This window comes from Myodes glareolus, chromosome 7, assembly GCF_982192425.1.
Source record: "Myodes glareolus chromosome 7, mMyoGla1.1, whole genome shotgun sequence".
Taxonomy (NCBI): Eukaryota; Metazoa; Chordata; class Mammalia; order Rodentia; family Cricetidae; genus Myodes; species Myodes glareolus.
In genome coordinates this window covers 101,798,056-101,811,389 of record NC_142032.1, presented here as the reverse complement: position 1 = coordinate 101,811,389, position 13,334 = coordinate 101,798,056, and the positions used below count along the sequence as shown (strand labels likewise).

General features: G+C 41.1%; 1 protein-coding gene and 1 pseudogene across 1 annotated transcript; both read left to right on the top strand.

The window, feature by feature from the left end:
* Positions 1–6,023, top strand: part of LOC125397234 (olfactory receptor 51H1-like) — a 28,081-nt pseudogene extending 22,058 nt beyond the window's left edge.
* Positions 6,024–8,868: 2,845 nt separating this feature from the next.
* Positions 8,869–9,843, top strand: LOC125397229 (olfactory receptor 52I2-like). Its single transcript, XM_048429516.3, has one exon. The coding sequence runs from the start codon at positions 8,869–8,871 to the stop codon at positions 9,841–9,843; it is 975 nt and encodes a 324-aa protein (XP_048285473.1).
* The last annotated feature ends 3,491 nt before the right edge of the window (positions 9,844–13,334 follow it).

Genomic DNA, 13,334 nt, shown 5'->3' with positions numbered 1-13,334 from the left:
AGTGAGAGTCTCCCCAAATCGGGGGTCTTTCACGGCCATCTGAGAACCTCTGCATTATGCGTCAGTCCTCACCAGTGGCCTTATTGGAAAGACTGGAAAGTTGTCTTTGCCCGGGCAGTCTGTGTGGTCTTCCCTGTGCCTTTTCTTACAAAGAGGCTATCATTCTGTCATTCCAGTGTCTTATCATTCATACTGTCTTCACAAGATATGATGTGTCTAGCCTGTGCTAGCACCCGTGTCCACAGCCTCTATGGCATCATCGTTGTCATCCTCACGTGAGGGCTAGATGTTCCCATCATTCTCTTCTCCTACATGCTCATCCTGAAGACAGTGCTGGGCATTCCCTCAGAGCCCAGAGGCTCAAAGCCCTCAACACCCGCCTCTCTCGCAGCTGTGCTGTGCTTCTCTTTTATATTCCTCTCATCAGTGCCGCCATGATCCACGGATTTGGGAAACATTTATCATCAGTTGTGCACATGCTCACGGCCAGTATCTACCTTCTCCCCCTGTGCTGAGTCCCACTGTGTACAATGTGAAGAACAAACAGATACATAGACAGATCATCCAAGTGTTTCAGGGGAAGAAGAACAGCATCTAGTGGGGCAGAGTCAAATCTGGATACAGAATAAGTAGACAGTTGAAACTGTGAGTTTCACATTTAGCAGTTATGGTGAAATCAGTTATTCATATACATTAAAATAAAAGATCAAGAGAGGTTTTTGCAGATAAAATATGGTGATTCTTGTTCTTTACTATATTTTGGAAAATAGGTATTTGATATGTGGTATCATAAAATCCAATTTGATTGAGTAACATACTTTTTCTTCTTTGAAAGTGGAGATGAATATAAGTTATGGCAAATTGTTTAGCTACATAATATAAACATTCATTCTTATAATGTTAAGAATTAGTTTAATTGTACAGTTGCCTATCAGTTGTCAGTATTCTTGAAAGTAAACTTTATTAAACTGATTGGTTCTCCAACTAATTCAAAATTATTTAATTTACTTATCAATTAAGTAATAATTACACCAATGAAGATCCATTAAGTCCTATAGTAATTCTGAAGAATTGGGCATGTAAAATACTCTTTTGTCCTGGGACTAGCCCCCCCCACCAAAAGGCTAACCAATTCCAAGAGGTCAGCCCTAAACACATAGAAGAGAATCACCTCAGCATCCTGTATTTATAAACTTATATGTGTGTGTGTATTTAATAATTACAATTAAAGAATAAGAGTCTATACATGTTGGAAGGAGTGGGATGAACACAAGAGGAATTAGGGGGAGGAGAGGAACAAGGAGAATGATGTAAATACAGTGATAATATATGAAATTACCCCCAAACAAAGTAAACAAAATTTAAAAATGTTTTTAAGTAGAGAAAAAACTGTTGTATGATTAAACTACATTTCTCTCTGTCTAGGTGTCTATGATATAACTAAATCAAATACATGTGTTATTCTTTATATATGCCTTCTTCTACTGGTATCATTTCCTTTTATATTTAATATAGTTCTAGATTTTCTCTCTCACAATTAGGGCAGTAATAAATGTCCCACCATTTTTCTCTTGACCAAATGAAAATGGACAATTTTTCTGCATACTGGGTGATCCCTGGTCTTTATATGGGGCAAGCAAAAATTCTCAGTAGAAGTGTTTTTATTGTCTGAGAATTTCATACATGCATATAATATGTTTTGAAGGAAATATACACTTCATCCTCTTCCTTAAAATATTCCCTATACCCATTACCGCTTTTCCCTCCCAATTTCATGTGGTCATTTTTTAAAACCACTGAATCTGCTTAATATTGCTAGCATATACATTGGTGTAGGGACATATACTGGAGCATGTGTATCCAATAAGAGGCTGTATCTCTGAAGAAAACCAACTCTCTCTCCCTCCCTCTTATAGCCACAAGATTGCCAAAAGTTCTTCAGCTAGGGAGAAAGGGATGTTATGCGCTCTTCTCCCATCCATGCTTGAATTATGTTAGTTTGCTCTTGTGTAGCTCTTGTACATGCAGTCACGGCAACTGCAAGTTGTAGTCAATAGTCCTGTCTTACCTGGAAAGCACTGTTTTGAGGCAGTCATCCAAGGCTTTCGGCTCTTAGAGGCTTTCTGTCACTTCTGAGATAGTCCACAAGTCTTGAGGGGAATGGGGATGATATATATGTCCTATTTAGGACCAACCACTGCACAACTCTTGTTCTGTGCACACTGAGCAGTTGTGAGTCTCTGCATTAGACACCATCTACTGCTAAAAGAATTCTTTGATGAGGGTTGAGAGATGCACTAATCTATTGGCATAAAGACAAGTATATAGAAATGCAACACTGTGTCCACTTAGCAGAATAGTAATATTTGGTTCTCCCATAGAGTCTATGAACTATTTAGTCACTGGTTCTTGGCCTATTTAACAGTACTAGAAAGGAGTTCTGTTTTGTGGAGCAGGCCTTCTAAACCAATCAGAAAGTGGTTTGTTACTCCTATAACATTTGTGCCACTACTACACCAGAGGATCTACCTTGCCAGGTCAGCTGTTAGTACAGCTTGTATTCACATCTGAGTCAGGTTGTTGATTACTGTTCTCCAAGAGTAGTACCACGAAAGCCAGCCAGCAGGGACAAAGCTTCTGCGTCAGTACCAGCCAGATTTTTTTGTGTCCTATAATTCAAGTATGTGGTGTCTCCAACAATAGGGTCTAACTCTCAAGCTCTGGAGGTTAACCAAGAGCAATAGCAATGCTTTGTAATGTTCTGGATATCTGTGGGGCTCCAACAACTCAAAAACGAGATAAGCACTAGTTGGTACTAGGCTTTTAGTTTGATAGTCTCTGGTGTGTGGGAAAGGCATCACTCCTTTAATTCATTATAAGATAATTCCATTCAAATTATTGTTATATTAATATGCATTTTATGAAGTTTCTAAAGTACTAGGTTTCTCTGTGGCTTTTTCAAGGGTCTTCGATGTTAGTTATCCCTTCTTCGTTCCTTCCTCTATCTCGCCTGGCTTAATTTTTACTTCTTCTCACTTAATACCACTTGTGATGCATCTCTTTCCTCCCTTTCAATCACTTTCCTAGACTTTTACTTGGTCCCTGATGTTTATGTGTATTCCAGTTGAAACATACAAATCTAAAGGTTCAGTGCCTAGATACACATGAGAGAGACTGAGTCTGAGTTACCTCAGTTAGTATAATACTTCGCTTACTACAAATTTCAAAATTTAAATTTTCTTTATAGCTGGATGAATTTCCATCATACATATGTATCACATTTTTATCATCCATTCATCAATTGCCGAACATCTAGGCTGCTCCATTTTCTGGCATTGGGTGAGCTAGCCGAGGCAGTGCTGGAGAGCTCATCTGGGTAGTTATGACGAGGGAAGTCTAGCAAGCTGACCAACCCTGCTGACACCCAGGCTCAGGACTAGGGCTATGAGTTAGCTCACCCCAACACTCACCAAATCTATGAACTGTTGGAGCATGCGAAGGGGACAAACCTACAAATCCCAAACAGCAGGATCTCCATGACATAGGACAGCTGGATATCCAAGAGAAGCCCCAGTGAGAGCCCATGATTGGTGGTGTAGCAGAAGCCAGAGGTCTTGAGCCAGACCAATGACTCATAGCATTGATCACTTATCAGTAAACATGTATAGACTAAAGGGCAATCTGTGTGGCTCACCGGCCACACTACAGATCCCATGACAAGAGTTTTTTCTTTTTTGTTTTTGTTTTTATTTTTGCTTTGGTTCTTTGTTAGGTTTTTGGTTTTTCTTTTATATTTGGTTTTGTTTTGGGGGAGGTTGCAAGGGTTGCGAGGGCACAGGGAGAGTAGGATGGGAATGCATAGTGTGAAATCTACAGAGAATCAATGAAAGTAAAAACATCAACTAGCTTTCTTATTTTTCACACATTTATTAAACTGCATGCTAAGCAAGTGCTCCAGCTCTGAGCTATGTGATCAGACTGTCACATAACACTTCTTCGATTCTGAGACAGGATCTCACTGTGTAGGTTATCCAGGTCTACACAGTGAACTCACAGAGATCCTTGTCTGTTCAAAGATAACTTTACAATATCATGAGAAATACTTAGTGGATAAAGGCCACTATGATTCTCTAGGAGAAACTGAGACTGAGTGAATTTGAGAGATCAGGTAGGTATACCATTAGTCTGAATAAATGTTGAGCAATGCTAGATGCACTGCTGTCTTGACTTTTACTTTGGATTCTCTGGCTTCCTAGCTCCATGACTTCTGTCACACGTCATACACAACATGCAGGCATCCTGATGCTGGCAAAACCAGAAGGTTGAGAACACAATGAGAAAACACCTTGATAAGAATCTCCCTGGGAGCCTGGCACATACCGGCTTTCCATTGAACCCTTCTTTTCTTTCAGGATAAACTTGATTTTACTGAACTAATATTTAGGTATTCCCTGAGACCTGAAGAAACAAAGCCGATTAACTCACTAGACATCTGACTCATCCTGAAGTCTGGGGAGCTCCAAATGGAACACAGAGAAAAGCCAGTACTCTGGAGGAATTACAGTGTTTAGCTGCTGGGCCGAGGCCAAGGGATACTGGGTATCCAGGGAAAAGGCAGGCTGAAGTACAGGGGAGGAGGAACCCCAGTGGGAGGTCTTTCACGAGGACAATTCTCAGCTTGACTCTCCATTGTTTTCTTTGGTCTCCTGTGGTGCTCACCTCTTCTGGGAAGGGTCCTGAATAAATCTTATTTCTTTTTGGTGAAAAAAATGTGTATCATCACACATAGATAATTAGAGAAAGTTAAATAAACAAAACGCAGGCACAAAGGCAACTGAAACAGGAAGTTGGGCTGAAGCAGTCTCTAGGGCACGACCACCCTAGAAAGGAGGCGCCAAGTCCTCTGCCAAAGTGTAGAGGTTGGCCAGGTTTGCAAGGTGCTGCGAACACCAAAGGCTTCTGCAGCAAGTGATGGGAGACTGAAGGAGAAGGGAGCGTGAACAGGAATGGAAAACTACTTGTATTTAGCAGAAAGAAGGGAGAAGTCCAGCTCTGGGATAATGGAGGGATAGTTTCAGGACAAAGAGGAGCTATGTGAAAAACCTATGCCGTCTAGGCCGAGAGAGAGCGTGTCTGGTGCCGGGGAGCGGCAGGGTGGCAGGCACACAGGGTTAACGCTGGCAGCTCGGCTACATTCAGATGAGAATCACAGTTCACTTTCAACTTCAGTGAAATTTAAAATCTAAAACTCAAGGAGTTACTGATGCGAACAGGAGCCACAAGGGTGACAACCAATCTCGGATGGAGCCCCTTGTTGATCTTCACAAGAAAAAAAAAACCTTCATAATAGGCTGAGTGAGATAAAAATTTTGAAGAAAAATGTCCAAAACAAATGATTGTAAAACATGCAACCCTCTGTGAGTCCTGACTAATGGGAAAGTAAGTAACTTTAGAAGGTCATAGACAGTGTGATGAGGTGAGGTTGTCAAGGCTGGAGAGAGGAAGAATGGTAGGGCATAGGTACATAAAGCCCTCGCAAAAGGCGGGTTTCTGTCAGGCAGCGACAAGAGGAAGGTCAAAGATGGATGGAGCAGTGGATCTTTGGGCTTTTCCTCAAATCTATAGGCAGTGACGCTGAGCCCTGACTTTGTGGCACGCAGGGCAGATACAGCAGTAGCATATCCTGAGCGGTTTTCACTTTTCAAGCCGTTCTGCTTGACTGTGTCCACCTGTGCTCACCGGTTCTTTCCTGAGGCTGTCAAGCACAGCCAGGTTCCTGGGCTCCATCCTGTGGAGCTTATCATGACCTTCAGCCTCTGTCATTAGACAGCCTTCTCCCCTTTGTGGTTTGTTTGTTTCAAAGTTTCGTAATTTGAACTGAGATTTCACACATTTGGTTTTGCAGATAATTCCTGAAAACTCTGCTCAAGGTGGCTGCAGACACCTGGATGTCATGTCAATCAGTGCTTAGCTGTCCCGGACTGACAGTGAAATGGCAAGTGTGTGTCATACAGTTAGGGTGAGAACAGGTGAGTGCTTTCCTAGTCTTTAGATAACAGAGAACATGTCTAATGTAGCAATGGGACTCGGAGAGATGCCCATAGGTCTCATCTATACAATTACCCAGGGAGGTAATTGACACACAGAAGAGAAGCTAAAGAGGAGATAGTCAAGACTTTATCCAAGGGTGAGAACATTTCAACTTAGCCTGGAAGCCCATTACTGACTAGAGGTCACAGGATTTAGTGGATCGTCAGCCTGGTCTTAAAGCTTGTCAAATAACTCTTTATTTGAAGATTCTTGGAAACTTAAGGAATTAGTTCCTCGGGTGTATTTGTCTATTATTAAGTCAACCCAGGCAGGTTGAGCCTAAGCTGCCTGTCCATTTTCCCTGGATGCGGAGTGCTGTTGAGAACAATAGGAGAAATTGTGGAAGCACCAATTTGCCCGTCCGGGCGGAGTCTTATCACACCCACTCCAAACACTCTTTCATCCCCGGAAGAACTTTTAGACAGCAGCAGCACCAGCACTTTGTTATCAGAAAAGAGTTATAAGTAGATGGACAAGTACTTTTGCCACTAAGGTGGCAATGAAATGATTAAACAGACCCCCACCCCTGAAAAAAAAAACCCGCAGCAAATTACAGATCTTTAGAACCTCACTGTGTGCATCTCTGGGCGGGATGTCTTGCACTGGCAGATCACTGGGTGATAGGAGGAAAGTGTCAGGCAATGTGTGTAATTTTAAAAAGTTTGGTCTCCGAGTTATTCTTACCCATTTGAGTATGCGATTTAGATTAACCCATGAAAACAGTCTCTTCAAAATTAGTTATACTTTATTGAGCACCCTGGGTACCAAGCATCCTGCTATACACCCAACATCTTCCGATATAGGGGCATGTGCAGTAAGGTCAGTGAAGGGCAAGGAGGAAATCTTCAGGAATACTTGTTTTGCTGATTGAGTTTCAGTTGTTATTTTGCCTTGAATTCAGTCACACTCATTTAAGTATGCTAGCTAGAGTAATTTGGACATACTGGATTAGGCAGGATAAGCAAAGCAGATTTTTACTTTCTGTACTTTACAGAATGTATATTGTTCAAACCATCATAGTAAGCCCTTTGTTTAGCTTTTCATTTAAGTTCAAAATAGCTCTTTGATACAGGGACGGCAATTTTCTTTCCTACCAGTGTGGAAGTTAGGGTTGGAAGGTGTACATGATGTGATCGAGGAAAAAGGGCAAGCAAGCGACAAACTGGGGTTTTCATTCTGTGCAACATGATTTTAGAGTCACTGCTGCTTGCCACTGTTTTTCCGTCTCTAAATGACATAACTCTAACGACACATTTTGCAGCAGACAACAGAAAGGGTTTTAGGTTGTGCTTCTGGAAATTCAACATTTCCAGGTCTGAGAGAAATCACCACATCAAAGGGAGCTTGTGTGATGTGTTCCCAGAGTATTCTGGGGCTGCTGTACACACATTCAAGTACCATGTAAAACCACAGAAAATGAGAAATTAAAGGGCGGGGGGAGAAGCAAAGGCTTACAGCACAGGACACTGGGAAAGTCACCGCATACCCAGTGACCCGGCAATACCTGAACGAGGGCAAAGCAAGCACTGCTGAGGTTGGCATGCGGCTCCCAGACTGGCAGAGGAGAACTGTCAAGGCAAATCTGTAAGACTCTCTAGGGTGAGTGTCCATAGCTGTTCTCTTGACTTTAGTGCTGTGCTAAATCTACTGCTAGGAGCCAGTGCTGGGTTGGGAACCCAAAACTGACTATATGGTGTTACATGATGTTGGATGAAGTATTTTCTCATTTAAGTACTTAAGTCAATTGTTTTATATGAATACCTGCTGTATATTATCAATGTAGAAATTCTTTTGCTATAAATAATGTTTCTCCTCTTAGTATGACTGGATGTTTTGTTTAAAACATGCTTTACTTTCACAAGGATAAAGTTTCCTTGATCTCTGGAGTGCCTTGGTAGATATCATGAAAAGGGGTAAACCATATTGACGAAGTAGAAGAGCTATGGGAAGGTTCATCTCGATGTGCATCTGAAGGGTTAATGTGCAATTATTTAGTGTAGTAATTGAAACTACAAGGAAATTGAGCACCAAAGTGAGAAATTATAAATATTTAAAAACCATTTGTTTATATGGAAAACGATTATGTCATTTTCTAAAGGCCTTATTTCCTGAACCTACACTTCTATATAATGCTTCTCTGACTGACAAGAACGTTTTTTTCATTTCTCTAGGTATGATCTTAAGCAGCTATAATATGATGTTTGATCTCAATAAGTTTGTATAATTTAGCAATCATGAGAAAAAAGGCAAATTCTTTGATTATTCATTATGTTGAAGTAGCTGCCTATAAGGAATATATGAAATGTATCTCCTAATTTTGTTCCACAGGCTAGGGTTACACAAAGTTACAAATAAATGATACATATTTGACTGTATATCATCAACCATAGATAGACCATTTGAATCATCAATTTGAAATCATTAAGGATCAACATGAAAGATTTCATGAACACCTGAAATAAAAATAAACATGCAGTACCTACAAGAAATAGGTATGGAGAGAGAGACAGAGACTGAGACAGAGAAAGAGAGAGAGCACTGCCTGTAGAAAAACTAAGAATTGATCCTTGAGATGTGAATAAAAATTGACTAAGCGCAAAATTTTTGTAGGATGGAAGGTTACTTTTAAAATATGTTAATTACTTTAGGTTACACAAATACCACCAAGAAGAAAATACCCCAACAATATTTGACCATCACACAAAAGACTCAATTTTGTAAGACTATTACCTCTCTCATAGTACCTTATAAATTAACAGGAAAGCAGTCTGACCAGTGATGTTGGCTACATCCTACAATCACACAATGGAGTCCCCTACCACCTTCTTCCTTGTTGGCGTTCCAGGCTTGCAATCCTCCTATCTTTGGCTGACCATCTCTTTGAGCTCCATGTACAGCATAGCCCTCCTAGGAAACGCCCTCATTGTCACTGTGATCTGCATGGACTCCACTCTACAAGAGCCTATGTGCTTCTTTCTATGTGTTCTGGCTGCTGTAGACATTGTTATGGCTTCCTCTGTGGTACCTAAGATGCTGAGCATCTTCAGCTCAGGAGGCAGCTCCATCAGCTTTAATGCCTGTTTCACTCAGATGTACTTTGTCCATGCAGCTACAGCTGTGGAGACAGGGCTGCTACTGGCCATGGCTTTTGATCGCTATGTGGCCATCTGTAAGCCCCTACATTATATGAGAATCCTTACCCCTAATGTGATGCTGGGAATTAGTGTGACCATCACCACTAGAGCTGTGATTTTTATGACTCCGTTGAGTTGGATGTTGAGTCATTTGCCTTTCTGTGGCTCCAATGTAGTTCCACATTCCTACTGTGAACACATGGCTGTGGCCAAGTTAGCATGTGCTGACCCCATGCCCACCAGTCTCTACAGTTTGATTTTTTCTTCCATCATTGTGGGCTCAGATGTGGCCTTCATTTCTGCCTCCTATACTTTGATCCTCAGGGCAGTGTTTGGTTTGTCATCAAAGAATGCACAGAGGAAGGCGCTGAGTACATGTGGCTCTCATGTTGCGGTTATGGCTCTGTACTACCTCCCTGGAATGGCGTCCATCTATGTAGCCTGGCTAGGGAAGGACAAAGTTCCGCTGCACACCCAAGTGTTGCTAGCTGACTTGTATCTGATCATTCCACCCACCCTAAACCCTGTCATTTATGGTATCAGGACCAAGCAGATCCGGGGACGGATATGGAGTCTGCTGATGCAGGGCTTCTATCACCAGGCCACTCACGGTTCATGAGCACAAAGCTTCCCATACCTTAAGTTCCAGCCAATGGCCATCAAAACTCTGATATCCATGGACATGGACTGGTTTACAGGTGTGGAGCCTCCTTGGATAACACTTCAACTTCTCACTAGAGTTCGACAGAAGTGATTGTATTTCCTGGTGTCTTTATTTAGCATGCTACCATATTGAAATTTGGACAGAGCATGTGTTTGTTATTTTGTTTCTTTTTTTTTAAATCTCTATTTCTATATAAAATCATTCCCTCTGTTGATGAAAATTAGTTTGTCCCCTTTTCCCTTACTAGAACTTTCTTGTTCCTCCCCCTGTGTGATGCTGTGCTACAAACTAGCTCTTGTTCTCTGGCTCCCCAATGAATCCATTTTATTTGATGCCTGTGTTTATTCTTGGAGCACGAACCTCCTTCACCTAAAAATAGATTTAGTTTATCTTATGTAAACTTAAGGTCAATGGTGTTGGCCCCTTTCTAATGAATGAACTGGAAAAAGAAACTTGAAACACAGTAATAAAAAACCAATCCCAAATCTGGGAGGAAAAGAATAATGCTCTCGGTTCAATCTCCTTCTGATAGCCACACAGTTTCATAGGGCAGAGACACATATGTTTGATTCTTAATGAAACTGAAAATCTTTTTTTTTTTTTTTTCCTCGAGACAGGGTTACTCTGTAGTTTTTGGTGCCTGTCCTGGAAACTAACTCTGTAGACCAGGCTGGCCTTGAACTCACAGAGATCCGCCTGCCTCTGCCTCCCGAGTGCTGGGATTAAAGGCGTGCGCCACCACTGCCCAGCTGAAACTGAAAATCTTAATAAGACTAATTATCTGATACAAAAATTCAAAGTGCTAGGAGAAACTGCAGTAGCAGGTTGATTAATTGTTCCCTTGATTAGAATGAACTGTCTTCTACCTCTTCTGATTAGCCTGAATTTTAAGTCTATTGGAAATATAATCAGTATAGCACTGACATAAAGAAAAATATTTAATAGGGAGCTCAGACCTGAACTCAGAGGTATATTTGGTTAACAGATCTGACGTTGGTCATGGTGTTATGACTACTGGACTTTCAAATGCAAAACTATTAGATGAGACTCTTACATTACACCGTATGCAAAAATTAACAGAAAAAAATATAAAGAACTAATTGGAAGACTGAAAATCATAAAACCAGAGAAAACATTTAACATTGCAAAGATTTCTTGGATATGATATCCAAAGTGTAGTCAGCAAAAGTGAAAAACAGATGCAACTACAAGGAGCAGAACTAATCTTGTGTAACATAACAGAATGCAGAGACGCCATGCAGGATGGAAGAAGATATATATATATATATAGGAATTGGATATTTAATAAGAATTATTTACTTAGTAAATGATTAAATTCTATAATTCAACAACAACAACAACAAATCAGGTACTCAAACTGCAATCGATATTCCTGTAAAGGACATGTACAGGTGACCAGCTAACATATGCAAAGATGCTCTTTGTCACTAATATTACAGAGATTAAAAATAAAACTACAGTGAGATAATCCATTTGACCCTAGGCGTGATCACAAAAACTCACACTAAACCACCCCCTGCCACGTAGAAACCAACTTTGGTGAAAGTGCGAACAAACTGAAATCTCTTTGTACTGTCGGTGGAGACCGTGACAGTGAAACCACTTTGGTGGATGGGTAATGTATGAGATAGGAAAAGTGGGGGTAACCTGAGGATGCAGCAATCCCACCTCAGGTAACTCATAAACAATGGAATCGGGGTCTCCAAGCTTAGTTCTTGGCTCTCACGTCCATGGCATCACACAGATGTGCAAACCAGTGAAGTATGCTCTGACAGAGAATCTGCAACTTCATCCTTGGTCTTAGAAGTTTTGCACATTTTTCTGTATCTCAAGTTCAGAGATGAAATGTGGGTATAATAATGGCAGGTCCTTCCGAGGACTGTGAAACCAAATGTGGAAATCTTAGGAAAACACCCACTAGAGCAATGTTTCTCAATCTTTGGGTCACACCCTCTTTGGGGGTTCAATGACCCTTTCACAGGGGTCACCTAAGACCATTGGAAATATGAGCTATTTATACTATGTTTCATAAAAGTAACAAGATTATAATTATGAAGTAGCAATAAAAATAATGTTATGTTTGGGGGTCATCACAACATGGGGAACTGTATCAAAGGATTTCAGCATTAAGAAGGTTGAGAACCACTGCCTTAGAGGTTCTGGAGTATTGAAGAATTAAAAAAGTAACCAGGGCTAGTATAACACCAGGGCTGGTACAATGGCTCAGTGGGTATAGGCACTTGCTGCCACGCCTGACAACCTGAGTTCAATTCCCAGGAGCTACATGATGGAAGAATAGGACTGACTCCTTCGAGTTGCTATCTGACCTTCATACGTACACCGTGGCATGGGCATTCCCACATACATATGCACAATAAATAAATAGATAAGTAAACAAATAAATGAATGAAAAAATGTACTAAGAGGAAAAAATGAAACTTGGACCATTTGATTTTTTTTTTCTACATGTATACTGCATCATTAGTCGAATGTTTAGGTATCCTCTGGAGACCAGAAGACACAAACACTTTTCGCTCTCCAGGCTCCTGACTCCTCTCAGTCTGAAATGCCCAAGAGACTGCAGGGAAGAGAGGCAGTCTCTGGAGGAGTCGCAGTGTTTGGCTGCTGGGCAGAGGCCAAGAGCAGCGGGGTTCTGGGAAGACAGACGCCAGAGTATCTCATGGGAAAGGGAGTCTCCCAGTGGGAGGTGTTTGGAAAGGACCACACTCAAAGTAACCCCATTGTCTTTGATCTCCTGTGGTTCCTGTGAATCTACATATTATTTGGTGTGAGACGTGTAATAGTAGGCATTCTTAACCAGAGAATGAATGCTACAAGAGGAAATCTATTATGTGGTAACTGACTTAGGAAGAGTTTGAACTTAAAAAGTCTTAAGGTTAGGGTTACCTCAAAACTGAGGATTCTAGTTCCCTATCCAAGTATATAAGTATAATGTGGCTGGCCAGATCTGGAGGCATTATGGACACCTGCAACTTCCTCTGGAAATGATGCGAGGGATGGCAGATATATATTATATATACCGATATAATAGGTATATAGGGTTTCTTGTGTCCAAAGCAGAGAAATAAAAAGGTAAGTGCAACCCTGGAATGATAAATATGTATTTTTAGGGATCAAGACTTGCTTTGAGAAAACAGATGCCATAGGGCAGAGTGAGATTGTTTTGGGTGTCGACGCAGGCACTTGGCCTATGAAGTTGTCACAGGCAGCAATGCTGTATTCAAGTGAATATGCATGCAGGACTGCTTTCATCGGGACAGCACGTTAATTATGCATCCCTCCATCCTTTTATTTGGAATAGAGCATCATTTCACATCCTGTGATTTACTTATTGATGTTCAATGACTTGCTTGGTCACTTTTCAGTGACGAACCCTACAGACAAGCTCACCTTCAGGGCTGAAG